At 56.2% G+C, this 22,814-nt stretch overlaps 2 protein-coding genes across 3 annotated transcripts in view; one reads left to right on the top strand and one right to left on the bottom strand.

Moving 5' to 3' along the window:
• The window catches only part of FAM222A (family with sequence similarity 222 member A), a 57,767-nt gene extending 53,489 nt beyond the window's left edge, over positions 1-4,278 (top strand). For both annotated transcript variants that reach the window (XM_057746973.1, XM_057746974.1), the window contains exon 3: positions 1,769-4,278. In XM_057746973.1, the coding sequence (XP_057602956.1) occupies positions 1,769-3,045 (1,277 nt within the window). In that variant the 3' untranslated portion in view covers positions 3,046-4,278. The remainder of the gene's footprint in view (positions 1-1,768) is intronic.
• An 8,580-nt stretch (positions 4,279-12,858) lies between these two features.
• Positions 12,859-22,814, bottom strand: part of TRPV4 (transient receptor potential cation channel subfamily V member 4) — a 27,467-nt gene continuing 17,511 nt past the window's right edge. Inside the window, exons 8-16 of the mRNA XM_057746505.1 lie at positions 22,525-22,683; positions 22,077-22,169; positions 21,883-21,956; positions 21,011-21,176; positions 20,713-20,779; positions 17,984-18,300; positions 16,489-16,616; positions 13,923-14,044; positions 12,859-13,452 (exon numbers count right to left, since the gene is read on the bottom strand). Coding sequence (XP_057602488.1) covers positions 13,295-13,452; positions 13,923-14,044; positions 16,489-16,616; positions 17,984-18,300; positions 20,713-20,779; positions 21,011-21,176; positions 21,883-21,956; positions 22,077-22,169; positions 22,525-22,683 — 1,284 coding nt within the window. The 3' untranslated portion in view covers positions 12,859-13,294. The remainder of the gene's footprint in view (positions 13,453-13,922; positions 14,045-16,488; positions 16,617-17,983; positions 18,301-20,712; positions 20,780-21,010; positions 21,177-21,882; positions 21,957-22,076; positions 22,170-22,524; positions 22,684-22,814) is intronic.

The following is a 22,814-nucleotide window of genomic DNA, read 5'->3' on the forward strand; positions in this document are numbered from 1 at the left end:
CACCCAAGGGCCCAGCCAGGTCACGAGCTCCCAGCACCTACTGTGTGTCTCACCCCCTGCTGGGCCCCTTGGCACAGACATTCCTTGAGGCCACCCTGAAGACCTGCCAGTCATTATCCCCATTCCACAGGTGGGGAAACTGAGGCTCAGCCAGGCCAACAACTTGCCCAGGACCACACAGCCCCACAACCAGACAGGCCTCCACCGAGGCTGCCAGCTCCAAAGCCTGCGGCCTTTCCATCTGCCTCACACAGGCCTCCTGCTCCCCTCCCTGCCCCAGACAGGGTCCTGGGCGGCACTGAGGAATGTCTCAGGACTAGGGAGAGGCTTTGGATGGGAGAAGGGGGGCAGCCCACCGGCAACCCGCCTCCCCCACGGCAGGGGCCAGCTGTGCCCAGTGACAGTGGGGACAGTCAGCCTGTCACACAAAGTGTACCCTTCAGGGAATTCCCTGGCGGTCCAGTGGTTAGGACTCTGCACTTTCACTGCCAAGGGCCCAGGTCCAGTCCCTGGTCAGGGAACGAAGATCCCACAAGCCACGCAGCACAGCCAAAAAAAAAAATTTAATTAAATAAACAAAGTACACCCTTCAGCTGGCATACTGACAGCTCACAAAAAAGGCAGTGGCCACCATGCTGGTCTTGCAGGTGACAGGCAGACCTGGGGAGGGCGTGGGCACCCAGCGAGGGCAAAACCTCTCCTTCCCGGCTGCCTGTGAGCCCCAGGATGAAAGCCAACTGCAGCAGCTGGCCCAGCGCCCGGCCCGTGTGGCAACTCACGGAACCATCGGCAGGCCATCATCACCCCATCCTACAGATGAGGAAAGGGAGGCACCAAGAGCACAAGTGAAGGGGCAGGAGGAATGAACACCCACCAGAGTGGTGTTATTGGGGTTAGCCAGAAAGTTCGCTCGGGTGTTTCCGTAAGATGGTATAGAAAAACCCGAACGAACTTTTCGGCCAACCCAATACAATGCAAGATGGCACCAGGCAGGTGGAGTGGAGGGTTCGGAGCCCCCGTAACGCCCGTGCTCTGAGGGGCGGGGGGCACGCAGCTGGCACAGTCTCTGCGGCAAATTGTTGGGCATTTTCTTCTGAAGCTGAACATTCTCTCCTTTGTCCCAGCAATTCCACTCCTGGGCGTATTCCCAGCAGGACTCCCTGAATACGTGCCCCAGGGGCTGTCACGCTATTTGTATCAGCCCCAAACCAGAAATGACCCAAATGCCATCAGCAGTAGGAAGGACGAGTACATTGTGATGTAGTCACACGTGAGCACCGTGCAGCCATGAGCGTGAACGGACGTCGCCCCCACGGCCACCTGGATGAACCTCGAGACGCAATCTTAAGTGACGGAGATGCGACAGTACAGCGAACACACGCCGCAGGGCCCCAGCTCACCTCTGCCGACCCCAGGCACCACGAGTCCAGGCTGTTAGGAGTCGGAGAGCCGTTCCCTTGGCGTGGTTACGGACTGGGAGGGGGCGGAGGGGGCCCTCCGGGGACTGGCACTGGCCTCTCCCTTGACCTAGGTGTCACACGAGTGTGACAAGCAAGCTTGTGATGCGTGCAGTTTCCTTCACGGACTTTACACGTTGATCCAAAGCTTAAAAATTTAGAAGGAATGAATGGAGGAGCAAGCGATCGGATGGACAAAGCGAGGGAGGGGCGGCGGATGAGTCCTTGCGGGGGGCGGGCACGGCCTCCAGGCCTCCCCGGCTGCAGGGCGGGCTCTCACCTGTGCTTCCTCCCCTCCCGTGTCCCCGCAGGCGAGACGGTGGCCAGCTCCATGCATTCCTCCCGCTACCCCAGCCCGGCCGAGCTGGACGCCTACGCCGAGAAGGTGGCCAACAGCCCGCTCTCCATCAAGATCTTCCCCAGCAACATCCGCGTGCCCCAGCACAAGCACCTCGGCCGCACCGTCAACGGCTATGACACCAGCGGCCAGCGCTACAGCCCCTACCCGCCGCACACGGCCGGCTACCAGGGCCTGCTCGCCATCGTCAAGGCCGCCGTCTCCTCCTCCAGCGCGGCCGCGCCTGCCGGGCCCGCCAAGGGCGTGCTCAAGAGCGCCGAGGGCAAGCGGACCAAGCTGTCGCCGGCCGCCGTGCAGGTGGGCATCGCGCCCTACCCGGCGCCCAGCACTCTGGGGCCCCTGGCCTACCCCAAGCCGCCCGAGGCGCCCGCCCCGCCGCCCGGCCTGCCCGCGGCCGCCGCCGCCACCGTCATCCCCCTGCCCGGCCGCGGCCTGCCCCTGCCGCCCTCCAACCTGCCCTCCATCCACAGCATCCTCTACCAGCTCAACCAGCAGTGCCAGGCCCCGGGCGCCGCGCCCGCCGCCTGCCAGGCCGTGGCCGTCCCCCACCCCAGCCCGGCCAAGCACGGCCCGGTGCCCAGCTTCCCCAGCGTGGCCTACCCGGCCGCCGCCGGCCCGCCCGACTGCCGGAAGGGCGCCGAGCTGGGCCAGGGCGGCGCGCCGGCCTTGACGTTGGCGGGGGCCCCCAAGCCGGCGGGCTACGCGGACGGCGGCCTGGATTACCTGCTGTGGCCGCAGAAGCCGCCCCCGCCGCCGCCCCCGCCGCTGCGGGCCTACAGCGGTGGCGCGCTGGCCAGCACGTCCCCCGAGGCCTGCGGGGGGCGGGGGTACGAGCGGGCCGGCGGGTCGCCCCTCACCTGCGGCGTGGGACTGCCCGCCAGCGTCCCCGTGGGCCAGTACTTCGCCGCCCCCTGGAATAGCGTGCTGGTCACCCCCACCAGCGACGGCTACAACCCGGCGGCGGCGGCCGTGGCGGTGACCGAGCTGGGGCCGGGGGCGGCCCGGGAGCTGGCGGGGCCCCCGGCGGAGACCCTGTCGGGCCTGCCCAGCAAGAGCGTGTGCAACACGGCCGCGCTGAGCAGCAGCCTGCAGTCGCTGGAGTATCTCATCAACGACATCCGGCCGCCCTGCATCAAGGAGCAGATGCTGGGCAAAGGCTACGAGACGGTGGCTGTGCCCCGGCTGCTCGACCACCAGCACGCCCACATCCGCCTGCCCGTCTACAGATAAGGCCTGCCAGGCAGGCGCGCAGACGGACGGGCAGGGCGCCGAGGGGGGAGGCAGGCCGCAGGACAGGGTGGGCTGCACGCAGAGGGGGCCCGCCTGACCCTGTGTCCCAGTGCCCGGTGACGCCCACAAGGAAGCCAGGCTGGCTGCTGCCCGCTGCTGCCGGTGGGGAGTGGCACGGTGACCTCACTCACCAAGGCCCCTCCCCACCATCGGCTGCCCCAGGACACGGGGAGGGCCCGGGGGCAGCCGGCGACGTCCATGCCTTCCTGCATCCAAGTGGGCAGAGGCAGGGAGAGAGAAACCACTTAAAACAGGAGTGGTTCTTTCTGGCTCTCCAGGAGGGGGCTCAGGCCACAGTGGGATGCAGGAAGAAATGTGATGGTCTAGAGTCTGGGTGGGATCAGAGCAGCCCCCAGGGCTTAGACAGCTCCTCCCTCCACAAGCTCCCCAGTCTCCCGGAAAAAGAGCAGAGGGGGCCTATAGGAAGTCACTGGGCCCACACCGCCTCCCACTGCCCAATGCCAGGTGAAGACCACTCTAACAGAGGCTCCAGGGACCACCGGTCCCCCCGCTCCTCCTTTTCTAGACTCTCTTCCCCTCCCCACCATTCCTTCCCGACACAGAATCCCACCTCCATTCTCCAAACCCTGGACTACAACCTTCCCCCTTCCCTCCAGTACATCTTAGAGGGCTGCTGGGCACAGTTGTGCAAGCTGTGTACTGCACAAGGGCAACTCATCCAAGGAGACACCATTTGCATCCTAGACTTGTATATTTATTACAGCAATTTTCTGAACTTGAGGAAGGGGCACCACTTACCTATTCGCACAAAGGCACCATAGGGGCTAACAATGTCAGAGGGACCAGACCCCGCCTCCTTCAGGGGTACTCCTAGGAGCCAGTGTGCGGGCAAGCACTGGTTTTAATTGGGAGATCCAATCCAACTCCTTTCCTGCAAGCCACCCTCCAAGGCCTGCCCCACACCATTCAGAGGGATAAGGCAGGCAGGGGTCCCCCCATTGAGTCCCCAAGGCCCAATTTCCCCAAATCCTGGCCCCTCTGGCACTCCGGAAGCGGTACTGTATCTCTCTCCAAGGCCTGTTCAAGCACTAAGTGCATTTACAAATCTCTGAGAATGTTTTTTTTTTATACTAAAATTGACCATTATATTCTACTGTGAGAAGTGCGGTCTGCACTATATTGTTTTAAAAACGAAGAGAAAGAAAAAAGGAAAACAGATCGTGTGTCAGCTGTGGGATTGTGTTGTAGCTCTTGTTCTTTTTTTTGTTCTTCCTTCCTCCCCTTAGGAGCAAAACAGGCTGTCTCCTCCCCTGCTGCCTAGGCCCGGAGCCCCAGGAAGCGGGCCAGGACCCTCCTGGCGCCTCCTCTGCTGGGGGCCACTTTGTGTGCAGTGTTTCATTCACTCCTCTAGCTCTTTCGAAGTGGACACAGTCATTTACCCTGTTCACGTGTCAGCCACTCGGTTGGGCCAGCGATGGGTTCATAGAGGCAGAACTGAGCCCAGGCCCATCCAGCTCATTCCCTGAGGGGCACAGAGGTGTCCCCCTGCATCACCAAAATCCTTTCCAGCTTTTCCTCTGTGCCTGGCACCCTCCATGCCTCCTGGAGGCAGGGTGGCTGGGGACAGGCCAACGTGGCTGAGCAGTGGCCATCTCTCTGGCCAGCCCCAGCACACACCCACCCCGTGCCCTGGTGCCTGGGGAAGCTCAGCATTTATCAGGCACTTACTGTGTGCTGGGCACTTTCCTATACACAGCATCTCTTTGCAGCCTCGCCACTGCTTGTGAGGTAGGGGGTGTTCTAGAGGAAAAAGCTGAGGCTCAGAGATGTGAAGCAAGGTCACACAGCAAGTCTGTGGGAAGTTGGGGTTCAAACCCCACAGCATAGACTCTTCCTCACGTCCTGTCCCCACTTTCCTCCCTGGCTTGCCGGCCCAACGTCTGAACAGAAGGGAGCTGGGGGAGTCCCCAGTCTGATTCAGGCCTCCTCTCTCATGCACAGAGTCCCACCTGGTTGCCTGGCATGTCAAGATTCGGGGCAGAAAAGGGACAGAGGGGACACCCTGGATGTGACCTTGTAGTGGGGACATCCATCTCCCTAAGGCCAGGGCCCCGAACCTGGTAGCACACGGAGGGTCCGAGAGGAAGAGGCTGTGTCCAGGGTGGGACCTGGGCCCTTCTGAGCTGGGTCAGTGCACCAAACACATCACCCAGGTGCTGGAGAGCAGGAGCAGGGGTCCTGCTGGGTGACAAGCTAGGGAAGTCAGCGCTGCCTGAAAGGCCACTGGGAGTTACCACAAGTAGGATGTAAACGGCGGCTGACACAGTACTTTTCTGACCTCACAAAATTGAGTCTCACGACAGCCCTCTCGGGTATGTAATAAAAGCATCCCCATTTTACAGATGAGGACACAGAGAATCTGAGAAACAGCCACAAGGATGGTAAGAGGTTCTGGCATCGAGCCCACACCCTGGGCCAGGCTGCCTCCAGACACCCCACTCTCATGCATCACTGAAGCACAACTGGGGGCATCGCAGCGCCCAGGGCAACGCAGCCTCTGGAGTGAGCTGGCGCCCGGTGCAGATCCTACCATTGCTGCTGTGACCCAGAACCAGTCCATCCCCAAAGGCAGCAGTGCCAGAACCAGAGATGGAAGTCAAGGAGACTCCAGCACAGTGCACACACTGGGAGAGCGGCCCAGCAGCAGGGTCTACAGCCAGGTTTAGGGCTGGGCGGCAGCCTGTGGTCCGGCTGTTCCCAGAGGCTACCACTGGGGCCACCTCGGCACCAATGCTAGGTAGCCCAGGTCCCCACGTCCTGAGCCCACCGCCAGCCCCACCCACACGGAAGCATCAGGCAAGGGGACAGAGACTGGAGCCACCCTCCAGGCCAGGTCCCTCACATCGGGGAAAACCTCCTTACCTGCTGCACAGTGGGTCTGCAAGCGGGGCAGGTGGGGGCACGGGGCACAGCCAGTCCAGGCCTGGCCCCAGGACCCAGCTGGGGTTCTAGCCCTGTCCTAGCACTGGCTCCCTGGGTGCCTTGGCTGGGTTTCCCTCCCTGGGAGCTGAGCTAGCTGATCTTAAAGGGCCTTCCAGCCTCTGCATCCTGGCCTGGGGCACCCCTGCCCTTTATACAGTCACTCCTGATGACCACACTGCAGAGCAGCACAAGTGACGATGATGGTATCATTACTCCAATTACCACCAGCCCAGGTACTGTAGGCGGACTGGCCACCAGGCTTGGGGCTAAAGGGTATTTAGTCCTCATAACTGTTCAGGTGCGCGTGATATAGGTGTGTGTAGCCGCACCACAGATGAGGCCAGCGAGGCCCAGAGAAGAGCAATCACGTTGCCTAAAGTAACACAGCTGAGGATGGAGATCAGTGCCGCAGCTCGAGGAGAACGCCGGCCCTCGGGTTCAGAGTCTAAGCTCTTCACTGCTGTGCCTGTGCGGAGACTAAAACCACTACCGACCCCCACATATGGCCTACCTGCTCCAGAACGCAGGTCCAGCCTGGGTTCCCACACCCCACGCTGCTGGGACTTTACGTTGGGTGACAGAGGCTGAGGGGAGCCCCTACCAGCCCATCCAGCCCCCTCTCCCACCAGAGCGGCAAGCCTTTCCTTCATAAGGACTAGGAGCCTCTTCCTCGCCATCCTGGGTTCACCCCCAGTTAGAGCTAGGCTGTCCAACACCATAGCCACTGTGTGGCTGGCCCAGAACCGTGTCTATTATTACCACTTCCTGTCCTAACCATTATAAGATCACCCCATCTTCCAGAGGCATCCGACGGGCGGGGGTGCTTTGGCAAACATTTGAGTGGAGGGAATCCACGCGGGGGACACTCACCTTTCCACGGTGGCTCCGTGTTCTCCTGACTCAGCCCAGCCTCTGGATCCCGCTCCCATTTCGACCCCTGCCTTGTCTCCAAGCTGCGACTTCGAACCCGCACCGCTCAGCTCTGCGCGGCACCTGGGACTCCACGTGCACCTGGGTTTCCCTTGCGCTGTACTGCGCCTGCGCCTGGGCCTCCCAGGTGCTCTTAAAGGGCCCACGCGGCCGCCACCGGGCTCCCTTTCGGGGGCCATTGGAAGGTGGGGCCCAGCTGGGGGGCGCAGACAAGTGCGGTGGACAAAAGGTTTTTTGTTTAAATCACCACCATCACCAGCGCACCGGAGAGTGGCAGGAGGAGGGGAGGAGGCAGGAAAACTGGCCTCAGTGTCCCACAGACTCTATGTATGACCCTGGGTGCCTTGTGTGGCCTCTCTGAGCCTCTGTCAAAGGGAGTGATGGCATTTGAAGGACTGGGACGGCATCAGGTAATGTGTGATCAGGATGACAGGACAAATGAGACCCCAGAGCAGTGGGTCCCAGGGGTTACAGTCCTGAGGCTGCCACCCACCAGCATGTGGCCTTTGGCAAGTGACTGCCCCTCTCTGAGCCACCTGGTTCTCAAATGTAAAGTGAGACTGATATCACAAAGCACGTCCCATGTGGGGGTGAACACAGGAGATGGGTAGTCAAATCCACTAGGCAGCACAGAGGCTGTTCCTTAGGTGTGTTATTTCTGCCATCACCCACTCTGGCTGATTTTCACCTTGGAAAGTGGGTTTCTAGGATAAAAGAGCTTGAGAAATAGATGCCTATATCCTCCTTCCTCCACCACCTTGGAGTTGCACAAATCAGATGAGCATATTAAAGGCTCTGAAAAGTCCTGTAGGCAAGATACTCTTCCAGCTTTAACCCAGTAATCCCCTAACTTTTTCTATCACCTAAGTTTTTGTTTCTATCTGTGAGCATCCCAAGGAACAAATGGGACTTCAGGAAACACTGAGTCCTACCTCTTGTGCTGCAACTGGGGAAACGAAGTCCCTTCTCCTCACTGGGCCTCAGTTTCCCCAACTGCAACACAAAGACTCCCAATGAGTTTGCGGCAGAGCCAGAACTGGAATCCAACCCTGACCTGGAGTCGTTGGGCCTTACGTCTTAATTGGTCTTTGTCCACCCTGTCGAGCTAGGCCCCAAAGAGGAGAAAGACCACCAGGGAGAGAGAGGAAGCCCTCATTTGAGAATTGGGGATGATCCCCCTATTCTGAAAATGAAAATAGTGAAGTTCAGAGAAGGGAGGCAACTTGCCTGAGAGCACACAGCAACTAGGTCCTAGACTTTCTAGAGGCAGATATAGACTCCTTTTGCTCCTGTGGGAGTGGGAGTGGTGGGGTTTCCTCAGTCTTGTGGCTTCAGCCTCACCTAATGGGGAGCTCACACTAGGGGTTCCTCCCAACCAGGTTCCCAGGTTCCAAGTTTCCCTCTGGCCTCCTCCGCGGAGGCTCCTGGCTGTGACGACAGCAGCCCCTGGTGGCCAATCTCCACGACCAGTTGCCCCACCCAGTAGCAGTCAAAGGCAGATCTGTGGGTATATCCCAAACTGAGGGGGGCTGAGATAGAGGGGGAGTCTCTATGATGTCACTGAGCACCTTGAGGTGCCGAGAAGACTCTGAGCTGGGATATGGGGACCTGGCTTTGAGTCCCAGCTCCATCCAACCTGTCCTGTCTCCACCTGTTAGAAGCCATCACAGCCTGTTCCTGTAGAAAAACAGAATGTCCCTGTGCTGTGTAAAAAAAAAAAAAAATCCTGCCCCCACCCCCCCGCAGGGATCTCCTTCTAAGACAGAGGGTTCAAATCCTGAGTCCGCCACATCCAGGCTGTGTGTACTTGAGCAAATGTGTTTACTTCATTGGGTCTCACTTTCTTCATCTGTAAAATAGGCAGAAAACTTGTTCTTGTATCTTCATGATTTTGGCAGGGTAACCGGAAACCCTGACTCATTGGTATAAATGAGAAGAAAATTTGATTATCTCAAACAACCACAAGAAACGCTATGGTAGGGTAGCTCCACAGTTGGTTAATTCCATAGCACAGTGGTATCATCAAGGACCCATGTCCTTTTCATCTTTCTGTACCACCAGGCCCCTTCATGGTCACAAAATGGCTGCTGCAGTTCCCGGCATCACACCAGACCTGACAGTGTCCAGCGAAAGAGAAGACAGTGTTTCTTATATTTTTCTCATTTTCCCAGAATTCCTCCTCCTTTGGCAGTCTTCCCCTTTTGTCTCATGGTCCAGAACTGGTTCACGTGGCTATTCCTATACCAATACCTAGTAAGGGAAATAGTCACAGGGGTTGGTCTGGGAGTGGAGAACTCTGAACAAGAGGAGGTACTGTGAATAAGGAAGAGTCACGACTTCTGGAGAGGCATCCACACCAGTCCATAAGTTCCCACACACAGCTGCTGAAATATGAATGCCAAACACTGAGCACAGCACCTAACCCATGGCGGATGCCTTATGTGCGTTCATTCGTTCCCTTCTTCTTGTGTTTCCCTCCAAAAACACAAGACTCCCAGCCTGGCTTCTCCTGACCCAGCCTCTCACCCTCCATCCCTGGGGCTTGGGTCTCTCCACTGCCCAATGCCCCTTCTACCCTATCCCCTGGTTCCATCACCACCACCTCCTTTTGTTTCTGTCTCAAAAGCTTGGAATGAACGAGGATCTCCCCATTGTCCCCCATGACTTCAGATTCCTTAAAAAATAAAAGACGGGAAGTGCTTGATTCTCATGCAAATGCTTTCGCCAGGGAGTCAGAAATTAATAGCAGTATGAACAGAGGCCGGGAGTATTTAACCACCCCGTCCAAAGAGCCAAAGTGATCAGAATACACTGTTATCCAGGCGAGGTGTGGAGACTGACTGCCGACTACAGCATTATTACATTCGGAAATGTCAGAAGCATGCGAACACCAGGGGGCGGGGGGAGATGAACAGTATGGTTGAAAATGGCTTTTGATTAAAAAAAAAATCCCCAGCATTCATCTAAAACAATAATAACAGCTAATAATAACAGGGCACGTAATAATGAACTATTCATAGGCATAAGAGGTAATTGTTCAATTAAGATCCAAGAGTTTCTGAGACTGTCTTTTCTGATGGGGTCCCATTGTTTTTGACTCTGGTAGCACTAATTATTTCCCAGTAGTGCTTTAAACTTGGGATGAAAAAAGCCCTGCTGTCAGATATGACATACAAGTGCTTTATCATTATTAAATACACATACATGCACATAATAAGAAATCCTTGTTGGAATAAAGTTAGGGGTATGTTCAAACTGACAGTCTCCGGGGCTCAGCGTAAGTGGCAAGCTAGGGTCTTCACCCACTGCAGAAGTGATCTGGCCTCACCACTTCTCAGCCCTCAGGGGTCAGAGTGTCTTCTCTCCAGGATGGGGAGGATGCTTGGGTTCAAATCCCGCCTCCACCACTTACCAGCCAGGTGCCCCGGACAAAAGTCTTCCCCTCTCTGAGCCTCCACTTCCCCATCCATAACACGGAGTGCGGGGGACATTCAGGGGTTTTTTTTGGCCTCATCAGATTCTAGTTACTCTTTCTTCTATTGTCTGTATTCGGTAACCAGTTCCACAAAATTGATGCCTGCACTTGAAAAAAAAAAAATCACAAAAACTTAATGGCATACAAAAAAAAAAAAGTTTCTGGCCCCACATCTGTGGGGGTCCCTCTGGTCTCTGTGAGGCTTGTCTGGGATGAGGTAGCTCTGTTCCACGTATCTCTCATCCTCCTCCGGGGTGCTGGCCCGGGCGTGTCTGCTAACATCCCATTGGTTAAAAGAAGTCACGTGGTCAAGCGCAGGGGTAGAGAGTTATGCTTTGCCCACCGGGAAAAGACACAGTTGTACTGCAAAGGAACGGCTAAAGGGAAGAGTCAGGGCCACTGACGCGGTCTGGCACAGGTATCAACATTCCAGCTCTCCTTGGAAACTCCCCCTCCCCATCCTCGTTCCCGGGAGTCCAGGGGAAGTTAACATCGTTCCTGATTTTAGCTCCGCCTTTCAGAGATTCTGAGCCTCAGGTTTTTCTCCATTAAGGAGATATTAATGAGTGTTAGGAAGGTATTAAAGCATCAAAAGGATACCATGTCATAATCAGGAGGGATGCTTTCCTCTAAGCAATTCTACGTCCAATGCGTCCCCCTGAAAATATTTTGACATATCACTAGCACATGCCCTATACTTTGAAGGACACTGGGAAAGGTCACCCTTCAGATCTTACAGGAACAAACAAAATCTCAACGGCTTGAAAATATTTTAAGTTCCCCCTAAACCGCTTTTGAGTTATAGAATATCAACATCCAAACCCATCAAATACTTAGAAAATCACAGTTGAAAAAGTTACTATACATTTAGCTAAAAATGTTCTCAGAGGAAAATTCATAGCCTACAATTATTTTGTCAGTTTTTAAAAATGAATGAATGAAGTATTCACCTCAATAATTTATGGAGTCTTTCTGAGTTGAGAGGGTGTTTTGATTTTGTGGGCCAGCCCATCACAAAACCCCCTAGAGAAATGACCTCTTCATAGCTCCAAATAAGCCCCAGCCATTTTCCGTGACAATGTTGCCCACCCCCCCCCTGGAAAGGTGGGGTGGAGGGAATCTGAGAAAAGGCCTATCACAGATATTACTGGCTGCCTAGGCAATATTGGTTTCCGCATCCTCCTTTCCCACAGAACCGAGACCTGGCTGGGAAAACTACCTTTCTCCATATTACCTTCTGCTACTTTAGGACAACTGATGCTTCCAGCCTGCTGATTGGCTGAAGCATGGGACACACGACACAATTCTGGCCAATAATACAAGAGAAAAGGCTGGCTGGGGGACTTCAGGGAAATATTTCCTCCCTCACAAAAAGAGACACAGGAAGACCCCACGCCCTGTGTGTCTCCCACTGCAGCTGCCTGACCTGGGAGGTCAGAGGGAAGTTTCAGCTCACTGCGGGTTCCTCCGCTCCAGGGTAGAGCAGCAGGATGGGGTATTTTGGGGGCCCCTCCTCATGCCCAGAGGCTTGGAGCTGCGAGTGTGACGCTGGGGAGAATGGCTGCCCTCGGAAGGGAAGCAGGTCAGCCTTCAGCTCCAGCTCACTTTCACAGCCCCGATGGCACGTGGTCCCATCCCCACCCCAGACTCCACAAGCACTCTTCACGGCTCCAGTCGCCACCACGGTCCTTACTAAGGCCGCTCTCATGCTCACCATCGCCCCACTGCTGACACTGATGGCTCACCCATCTCCGTGGCTGTCACCTCCGCCCCTGCTCTGCCCCTCCCAGCAGCTTTCCTACCCCCACGGGCACCTCATCATCTCCCCACCGGCATCACTATCCCATGGTGAGCTTTACAATCGCCTCACTAGCCTCACTCTCCCCCACCAGTGTCGTTACCCCCCTCAGCATTTCTGTAGAGTTACTGTCTCCCCACAGCATCACTGTCCCTCCGCCAGCTCTCCTCCCCTCCTCATTCCCTTAGTCTCTACCTTCCCATCACACTCCAATCTCATCTCCATCTCTCAGGCCACCACCTCCGGTCCAGCCCCCCCAGCCATCACCCTAAACACCACCTTGGTCATTACCACTACTCCTTGTTCTCATCCCCACCCCCCACACAGGCATCTCTTAGCTCTTCCATTTCCGTGCTGTCATCCCCATACCTGTTCCCACTCCTCCCACCACCTTCCCCACCATCATCCCCACCGTCTCCACCATCATCCCCACCATCTCCACCATCATCCCCACCGTCTCCACCATCATCCCCACCATCTCCACCATCATCCCCACCATCTCCACCATCAATGAAAATTTATTGAGCACCAACAATCCCAGACCCTCTACAAAACACACCCCACCCCGGGGGCCCGGCCCCTCAGCAAAGCCGCCACCCTTCAGCCCAGGGTGCTCTGTGCAGCCCAGGGCGTGGGGCGGGGCCCAGGGCTTAGCACCTGGCAGTGCACCTGGGATGGGGTCCTGAGGCCTCTGCCAGGCTCCAGTTTGGGGAGGGGGCTGTGTCACTTTCCTGAGACCAGAGCAAATAAATAAATGGAGAGGCAGGGGTCTGAGCCCCTGTGGGCAGAGAGACCCTGGTGCTGTTTACATGACTCCATGGGAGTGAGACAGGCGGCCAGGAGCCCCACGCCCGGGGTGGGGAGGTGGGGCTAGGGGCAGGAGCCTGGGGACCAGAGAGGGTCCTGGGGCCTCCCCGGCATCTCTGCCCGGCCCTCACCTCTGGGGGTTGAAGGAGGGTGCGGGGGACACCCCAGGGAGCCCCTTGAAATGCAGGCGGACTAGAAATGGGTGGTGGAGGGGACCCTGCTCCTGCCTGCAGCCGCTAGAGGGGGGCGTCGTCAGTCCTCCACTTGGGGGGGTAACTCTGCCGGTGGCCGTCGCAGCTAGGTTTCCCCATGTTGTCCAGAGGCACTACCACCTCGTCTGGGTTCGAGTTCTTGTTCAGCTCCACCACGCGGGGCACCACCGAGGACCAGCGATCTGCAGTGAGCGCAGCGGAGGGAAGGGTGAGGGTTGGCAGAGAGGGCACGTGCATATATTGAGCACCTTCTGTGTCCTCGGCACTCCACAGTGCTCTAAAGGGGGAGGTATGTTATCCTCGCTTTACAGAGGTGGAAACTGAGGCTCAGAGAGGTCACAGACTCGCCCAGGAACACACAGCAGTAAATGAAAGAATCAGAAGTCAAGCCTGGGTCAGGAGGCTTGAGCGCCCGTGCCCTCTCCACGGCATCTCATGCACTCAGCTGAGTGGCAGCGAGGGGCCCCAGGCCTGCACGAGCAGCAGAGGAAGCTCAGCAGCCAGCCCATCGGACCCTCCCATTCTACAGACAAGAACACCGAGCCCCAGAAAGCGGACGAGACTGATCAAAACACATCAGTGATGAAGATGAGCAGGGCTCCCCCTCTGCACCCCTGAGCGTCCCGCATCCCTCCTCTCCCCCACCACTCACCCCTCCGGAGGCGGCCCACGGTGTGCGAGAAGCCGTAATACTGGTAGTTCTCGTTCTTGCCGGGGTCCTCATTAATGATGCCCAAGTTCTGGTTCCAGTGAGACCAGTTTACCTCGTCCACCCTGGTGGGGCCACAGCAGACAGAAGGTCAAGGGGAGCCCCCGGGAGACAGCACTCCTTCCCCACCCCCAGCCAGCCTCCCTGCTGCAGCATGCCCTCCTGCTTTTTTTTATTCTGATAAAATATATGTAACATAAAATTTGCCATCTCAACTTTTTTTTTTTTTTGGCCTAGCTGTGCGGCTTGAGGGATCTGGTCCCCTACCAGGGATTAAACCCGGGCCCCAGCAGTGCAAGCGAGGAGTCCTAACCGCTGGACTGCCAGGGAAGTCCCACAACCACTTTTTATTTTGTGTGTTTGTTTGTTTGTTTGTTTGTTTTTGCCACACCACTCGGCATGTGGGATTTTAGTTCCCTGAATAGGGCTCGAACCCATGCCCCCTGCAGAGGAAGTGCAAAGTCTTAACCCTTAACTGCTGGACCACTGGGGAAGTCCCCCTCAACCACCTTTCCTTTTTTTTTAATTAATTAATTTATTTATTTATTTTATTGGCTGTGTTGGGTCTTTCTTGCTGTGCGCGGACTTTCTTTAGTTGCAGTGAGTGGGGGCTACTCTTCATTGTGGTGCGCGGGCTCCTCATTGCCGTGGCTTCTCTTATTGCGGAGCATGGGCTCTAGGCACGTGGGCTTCAGTAGTCGCGGCACATGGGCTCAATAGTTGTGGCACACGGGCTTAGTTGCTCCTTGGCATGTGGGATCTTCCTGGAGCAGGGATCGAACCCGTGTCCCCTGCACTGGCAGGCGGATTCTTAACCACTGTGCCATCTAGGAAGCCCCCCCCCCAACCACTTTTGAGTGTACAATTCAATGGCATTAAATACATTCCTAAGACTGTGCAACCATCACCACTATCTATTTCCAAAACATTTTCATCCCCCGAAACAGAAGTTCTGTACCCATTAAGCAATAACTCCCCACTCCCCTTCTCGCCAGCCTCTGGTAACCTCTGTTCTACTTTCTGTCTCTGTGGATTTACCTATTCTGGACATTTCATGTGAGTACAATCATTCAGCATGTGCCCTTTGTACCTGGCTGCTTTCACTAAGCATGTTTTCAAGGTTTATCCATGCTGTAGCCGGGACCAGTACTGCACTCCTTTTTATGGCTGAATAATACTCCATTGTAGGCAAAGACCTTATTTGTGTGGCTATATATCCCTCCATCTGTGGGTGGACACTGTCCTTCTTGCTACTCTCACTCTTGTTACTGGGACACCCTCCTAAAGTCAGGTTTATACCCTCTCGGGCCCAAATGGGCTCAAGATAATTTTTCCTTTCTAAAATTATTTTTACGTTATTTTCATTCAATTTCCATTTTTTGAGCATTTTTTCCCTAAGGGTCAGGACCCAGCAAGGAAGATACAGTCTCTGCTCCCATTTTACAGATGAGGAAACTGAGGCTTATGGAACTATTCATCCAAGGTCACAAAGCTAATAAATCACAGTTGGGATTTGAACTTCAAATTCAAATTGGACATGGGCTTCCTAGATGGCGCAGTGGTTAAGAATCCGCCAGCCAATGCAGGGGACACGGGTTTGATCCCTGCTCCAGGAAGATCCCACATGCCAAGGAGCAACTAAGCCCGTGTGCCACAACTATTGAGCTTGTGCTTTAGAGCCCGTGAGCCACAACTGTTGAGCCCATGTGCTGCAACTACTGAAGCCCATGCACCTAGAGCCCATGCTCCACAATAAGAGAAGCCACAGCAATGAGGAGCCCGCGCACCACAACAAAGAGTAGCCCCCACTCACCGCAACTAAAAGAAAGCCCGCGCACAGCAACAAAGCCCCAACACAGCCACTTAAATAAATAAATAAATAAATAAAATACAAAATTCAAATTGGACAGGGTTGACCAGCTGACCTGAGGTGGGGCTATCACAGTAGAAACTGACTTTGCCTGACCCCAAACGTGGCACTTATGCTCTATGCCGGCAACCGCATTATGAAGAACGCGTCCCTTGAAAAGGAAAGATTCACCCAGGGGTTCCCCTGAGGAGCTGGCATTCCTCGTGCATCTGGGTAACATCCCAAGCTGAAGCTGATGATACCTCGTTTGCTCCCTTTCGGCCGAAGCCCTGAAACCCACCCCACTGTTTCGCCAGGAGAGGGTGGTGCCCTATGACGAGCACCGCCGCTGAGCCGGCCTCCTCCAGCAGAGGACGGAGCAGTCACACCAGCTGCATCGGGGGTGTCCGTCCCAACGTGCGTCGGGTGCTGCTGGCCTGTCTCACGTGCTAGCCCGTCTAATCCACCCAGCTGGTGGAGGGAGTGGTGCCATCCCTGTCCCCGCTTCACAGGTGAAGAAACCGAGGCTGAGAACTAAACCAGCCTGCCCAAGATCAGCCAGTGGAACGGAGTCCTGGTCGGGCCCACGGGGGCCTCACTGGCTTGGGAAGCGGCAACAGGGAGAAAATGTAAAGAGGCCCGATGCCCGCCTGGCCTCACCTGAAGCACCACCTGCGGTCCGGAGTGCCGTCCGAGCTCTTGCCCACGGTCACCATCTCCCCGGAGCGGAAGGCCTTCCTCAGGAACACGGGGAAGGAGCGCTCGATGTCCAGGATGGTGGTGGCCCACTGTGGGGAGGGAGGGAGGGCGGGCAGGCGTGGGTGCGCCGCCCCCAGCCTCGCCTAACTGCTCTCAAGGCAGGAATGACACAACAGGCCCGGGTGGGCAGAGCACGAGGCTTTCCAGCTCCCACTGCCCCTGGATTCAAAGCTGAAATACCCGCAGGGGCCCCGCAGGAGGAAATGAGTGAAGAAGGATCAGCAGCGCCCGCTGACGTGTCCCCTTGGTGCTGGGCATCCCCAGGGAGGGGCGGCGACTGGGGCAGACCAGGGGGTGCAGGCCCCCACCCCATGTAGAGGGGGCAGCCGTCCCTTGTCCATCCAAGAACTGCCAGGCAGAAATGTGGGCCTGCCTTGCCAGGCTTCCCACTTTTCAAGAAAAGACAGAAATCTGGATTTTTTTCTATGATATCTCTTAATTTAAAATTAAAAAAAAAAATGTTTACATTAGTTAAAAAAAATACGGTGATGCAGAAAAAAATAAATCTTTGCTGGTCAAATCCAGTTGGCATCTTTTGAGCTACACCCAGGGGGGAAGCCAAGGCCCAGGGAAGTAAGCGGTATGGATACAGGTTAAGAGCGGGTCCAGGTGGTTCCCTAAGACCCAAACCTGGGAGAAGAACCTCAGAGTTTTTTTCTCAGTGCACCACTTCCTGGAAATGTACAAAGTCATGGTAAACGCGGGTGCCGCCTTCCGGGCCTTGTGGCGACACTGAATTCATGAGGAACCCCAGTTCTCAAACTGCACGCGGCCAGGTGGGCTGTGACCCCCACCTCCAGGGCCTCTGCTCTCTAGAACTGCACAGAAACCTGCAGGAAGCAAAGGTGGCAGCTCCCCAGCGCCTGTGAGGCCCGCATCCACCCACACCTGCTTGGCGGGGGGTGGGGGTGGGGAGCCTGGACGCTTCCCCTGGGCTGGTAAAAGCCCCTCTGATGACAATGCTGATGCTTCCCAGCTCTGGGGCAGCCTGTCCCCGTGCCAGCCTGGTCTCCTGGGCTGGGGTGGGGCACAGACGCTGCCCCTGGGCTCCATGCGGGCCCCCCACTGAAATGTGATGCTCTGTGAGCATTTTCTGTGCCGACAGCGCTCACTCAGTGGTGCCGCGAGAAGCTGACTATATCCCGCGAACTGGACCACGAGGGAATCTGAGCCACTGCCGGTGGCCAGGCAAGAAGCCACTTGGAAATGCGTAGGCAGTTCTGGAAAACAGACCGGGACCTCCGATGCCCATTTTACAGACAGGGAAGCGGAGACAGAACAGGACGGGGCACCTCGCCCAGAGCGCGAGGCTAAGGAGATGAGGCGGGTCAGGCGGCCCCACCTTAGAGGGAGAAGAGTGGCTGGCGGGGCGGGGCTGGGAGCGCCAGGGCCTCACCTGCAGCTTCCAGATGTGCTTGCTCTCCTTGGACACCTGGCCCACCGTCTCCCCCATGAGGGCGATGAGCATGTTGAGGAGCAGCACGAACGTGAGGATGATGTACGTGACCAGCAGGATGATGAAGACCCCGGGGTACTTGGTGCTGCTCAGCATCTCCAGGTCGCCCATGCCGATGGTCAGCTTGAAGAGGTCCAGGAGGAAGGTGCTGAAGGTCTCGCTGTCGCGGCACGAGGGGTACGTGGGCACCGTGCAGTTGGTGTGGTCCTCGTTGCACACCTTCATGTTGGCGCACGGGTTCAGGAGGGAGACCAGGGCTGTGGGAGGGGCGGCGGGGACAGTTCGCCGAGGGTGAGGACGCCAGCTGAGAAGGGGGGAGGATCCTTCCATTTGATGGAGGGGAACGTGGAGGCCTGGCGAAGGGAGAGCGCTGGCCCAAGGTTACCCAGCGTGGAAGCCAAGCCAGCGTTCAGACCCGGGTCCTCCTGCACGCAAAGCCTTTGCTCCTTCCTCAAACTCTTGTTAACCAGGAAGAGCTTCCCAGGACCTAGTCCGGTGGTTCTCAACCAGGGGTAAATTTTCCCCAGGGCCCCTGCGGCAGGTCTAGAGACATTTCTGGTTGTCACAAAGGGACGGAGGAGCACTACGGGCACCTAGTGGGTAAAGATCAGGGATGCTGGGACTTCCCTGGGGGGTCCAGTGGTTAAGACTCCACACTTCCACTGCAGGGGCCGTGGGGTAGATTCCTGGTCGAGGAACGAAGATCCCACATGTCACGTGGCATGGCCAAAAAAATTAAAAAAAAAAAAGACCAGGAATGCTGCTCAGCATCATACCATGCACTGGACGGTCCCCACCACGGAGAATTACCTGATCCCAAATGTCAACAGTGCCACGGCTAAGTAAAACCTCATCGACCTATGGTTCTTAGAGGTCCTGGGAGCCTGGAATGCCAGCATACCGACTCTCTCGTGTGCTCCTGTTTCCCAGCCCAAAGCAGCTCAGAGAGGAAGAGTGGAAGAAGCCATGCTCACTAAGGCCCTCACCCTCTCCAGACACCTCAAACTGACCTGGTGCTATCCCTTCCCACGAAGCCAGACGAAGCTTCAGAGTCCTTCTCAACACAGTTTAGCACCAACATCTGCGCCTACAGCATCCACGGTAGGGAGCATGAGAGGGCTGAGCCCCGTCAGTCAGTGGGGCACAGAATGTCACCGTGCCTTCAACCTGGGATTACAGGAAGCAGGTTCCAGCTCATACACTAATGCTGTTCAGTTTTGTAGTGGCTGCTGAAACGTGTGTTGAGAAGGATTCTGTGATCCATTAGCAATGTCTGTCATGGGCACAACAGTGGAAAACGGCAGCACATGTGCCATGTTTGGGATATGTCAGCTTCAGAACGGGGATCTAGTGTCCCCTAGCAGGAGAAGCCCTGGCACCAAGCTGACCACTAGGTTGCTACTTTAACCTCTAAGCTTCTGCCTCAGTTTCTATATTTAAGACTGTGGTAGGGCTGGACTCTTGATCTAATTTTCACACCACTGGAGAACCCTTGACACTCTGTCTAGTTCTTTCTAGTCCTATTCCAGGGAGGGGTAGTTGGACCCTGTCCCTCTCTCCCCAGCTAAGCGAAGGCCACAGTTCTCCTTCTCCACCATAACCCACACAGAGCCTTGGCACCATCTGGGTTAAAATATCGCCACCATCAGACTCCTGCTGCCAGTGCTGGTTCCCAGAACAACCTCCACAGATGTGGATGTGGCCTGGTGATGGCTGAGTTGGCCACTCCCTTTTGGATACTGGGCATTGGATGGCACATCACCCACCTCTTGGGGACCAGCACAACAGCTTGATTAGTTTCTGCATCCCTGGTCCTTTCCCCATGGCCTGTGCCACTGAGGTCCCCTGGCATCAGGACATCAAGGAGAAAGCCTATTAGAGGGAGCCAGAGCTGCACCTTATAAAGACCTGGGCTGGTAGACGAATGATTAAAATGCACCCTCCCCTGTATCCACCCCCCTTCAATGTGTCTTTGTAGCTCCTGCCACCAAGGGGGTAGAGTCCATTTCCCCACTCCCTAAATCAAGGCTGGCCCTGAGACTTGCTTTGGCCAACAGGGTGAGGCAGAAGTGATGCTGTGCCAGGCAGTGGCCTTGAACACTTCCGCTCACGTTCTGGGAACCCTCGGACTACTGTGTGACCAAGCCCAAGCTAGCTGGCTGGAGATGAGTGACCCTGGGGAAGACAGCAAACTGAGGCCACCCCTAGCTATACTAGTCAGCCGGCAGCCAACCCGCCAGCTGAGCACAGACACAGGAGCCCATCAAGATTAGCCAAACCTGGCCCAGGTCGGCACAACCACCCAGCTGACCTACAGACTTGAGCGTAATAATAAATGGTGGTTGTTTTAAGCCACTAAGTTTTGGGTGGCTTCTTTTGCAACAATAGCTAAGATGCCAGTTTTCCCATGTTCTAGCTTTTGAACTCGGGCACATTATTTAACCTTTCTAAGCCTTGGTTTCCTTATCTGTAAAAGATGATAATAAAGGCACTTCCCTTACAGCCTTGTTGGGAGGATTAAATGAGGCAGAGATGGGAAAGGACTTAGCCCAGTGCCGGGCCCATGGTGAGAACTCTACCAACGCTGGGTATTTTCCTTCACACATTATAGTGGCCGCTCCAGTCCCAGTACCACCCCTGCCAGGCCCACCTGGGCTCCCGGAGCTCACCTGAAGCATAGCCGATCATGAAAAGCAAGTAGACCAGCAGGAAGCGGAAAAGATCTTTGAAGAGGATCTAAAGAGCCCGGTGGGAACATGGAAGCAAAGATGAGACATGTGGTTTCTCACTTTCCCAGCACCTCATCCCAAATCTTCTCTCCAGTTCCACCCTGTCCCTCCCCAATGTCCAGGCCCTGCCCACTGCCCCTACAGCCTCAGGGCCGCCGGCACTGTCTGTACATATGTGGTGTGTGTGGCTCCCTCCAAGGACACACACATCCAGAGGGACCCCCCCCCCACCCCATACCTTCTGGATCATGATGCTATAGGTCCCCGTGAGCTTCAGCCCACGGGTGAAGTAAAGGGCGTTCATCCAGCCCAGGACCAAGGCAAAGACCATGACGGCCAGGTAGGCCTCAATCCCCGCCAGGTAGAGGGCCGCCGACACAATCACCAGCACGGAGTAGATGAAGCTACAGGGCAGCAGAGACCACAAGAGGGGCCAGAGGGGAGAGGGGAGAATGAGGCCCTGGAGGCGGAGGCATGCCCTCAAGCCCTCTAGGTAGTAGGACATCCTGATGACACCCAGAAGAGACACCACGTGGACTCACTGGGTTCCCCAGCATCCTGTTAGCCAGAACGCTCAATTAATTGGCAACTGATATGTGTGTAATGGCCCTGCGGCCCTCCAGATCCCAAAGTGATGTCCTCGGGAATCGCTACAGAAAGATTCAGTGGTGCTTAGTGACAATTTTGTGGCTACGTGAGTTTTCATTGTTCTCTAAACTCTAAGGAAAGGGAAAAAGATGTAACACACACGCAGCAACTCATCCTGTGCCCTAGGCAGACATCATTCATCAATTCCAGCACTCTTTCCCACTAAACACAGACACAGCCTCAAGATTCTTAACATGGGCACTCCAGGCAGACAACAGCAATTAATCACAAGCATAAGAGGTTAAATTATTTCCATCCATGGTGTATATGGTGATAACTCTCTAGCAACCAGAATCTTGCTTTAACCAGGAGACTCTTTTGCTTGACACCGGCCTTGTCCTGACTCTGGGCTGCAGCTGATCAGGCTGGAGTGAATCCACTCCTGATAGAGTCACTCACACCCCCACCACCAAACGCCACTTTCCTCACCCAGAAGCTGCCCCTCCAGGGAGCCCTACTCACTACAGCAGCTGGAAGGAGCCATCGATGAAGAGAGAATTCACTCCAGGGCATTTCTTCATGAACAAGTCTTTGATCTGGAGGGAGGGAGGAGGCATGTGAGAGAGCTGGAACCGGCAGAAGCGCGGAGCTAAAAGCAGTGGAGGGAGAGGAGGGTCCAGGCAGGGTCAGGGGGTGCGGGGAAGCCAAGGACTCACGTTGGTGAAAAAGAACAGGACCCCGGTGAAAAGCGTGATGACCTCGCCGGCCAGCCGCAGGTAGTCCACCGTGGTGCGGTAAGGGTAGGGCGGCTGGAGAGCAGGGGGCACGCAAGTCCTCACCCGGCCCCTCCGACATCTGGCCCCAGATCCGGTCGTTCCTCAATGCCCCGAACATCTAGGTCCTGTGGGGCCTCCTCCCTCCCCCTCCTCCCCCGGGGTGCGGGAGGCACCTTCCTTTTTTTTTTTTTAATTGGCCGCGCCACACAGCTTGCGGGATCTCAGCTCCCCCAACCACGGACTGAACCCGGGCCCTCGGCAGTGAGAGCACGGCGTCCTAACCACTGGACCACCAGGGCACTCCCCCATCCAATCCTAAGCCCTCTCCAGTCCCTCCCACAGGGGACCCGGCTGCGCCCCAGCTCCTGCCTGGCTCGCAGTCACTCACAGTGCCCTCCAGTGGCTGGTAGTAGGCGGTGAGGGTGAAGATGACCATGGCGCACAGATAGGAGACCACATTGATGTAGAAGGAGACGGCCCCGAACTTTCGCCACTTGTCCCGCAGGAGTTCATTGATGGGTTCCACGGCCAGCATCTCGTGGCGGTTCTGTGGGAGGCAGGGTGGTCAGGGGGCCAGACAGGCTGACTCCAGTACACCTTCCCCAACGTTTTCCCTGGGAGCTCTTTTTCCTCCTAATTCATTCTTCAACGATGCTCAGACTTCTGGACTCAGCATTC

The sequence above is a fragment of the Hippopotamus amphibius genome, chromosome 8, assembly GCF_030028045.1.
Source record: "Hippopotamus amphibius kiboko isolate mHipAmp2 chromosome 8, mHipAmp2.hap2, whole genome shotgun sequence".
In the NCBI taxonomy this organism is placed as follows: Eukaryota; Metazoa; Chordata; class Mammalia; order Artiodactyla; family Hippopotamidae; genus Hippopotamus; species Hippopotamus amphibius.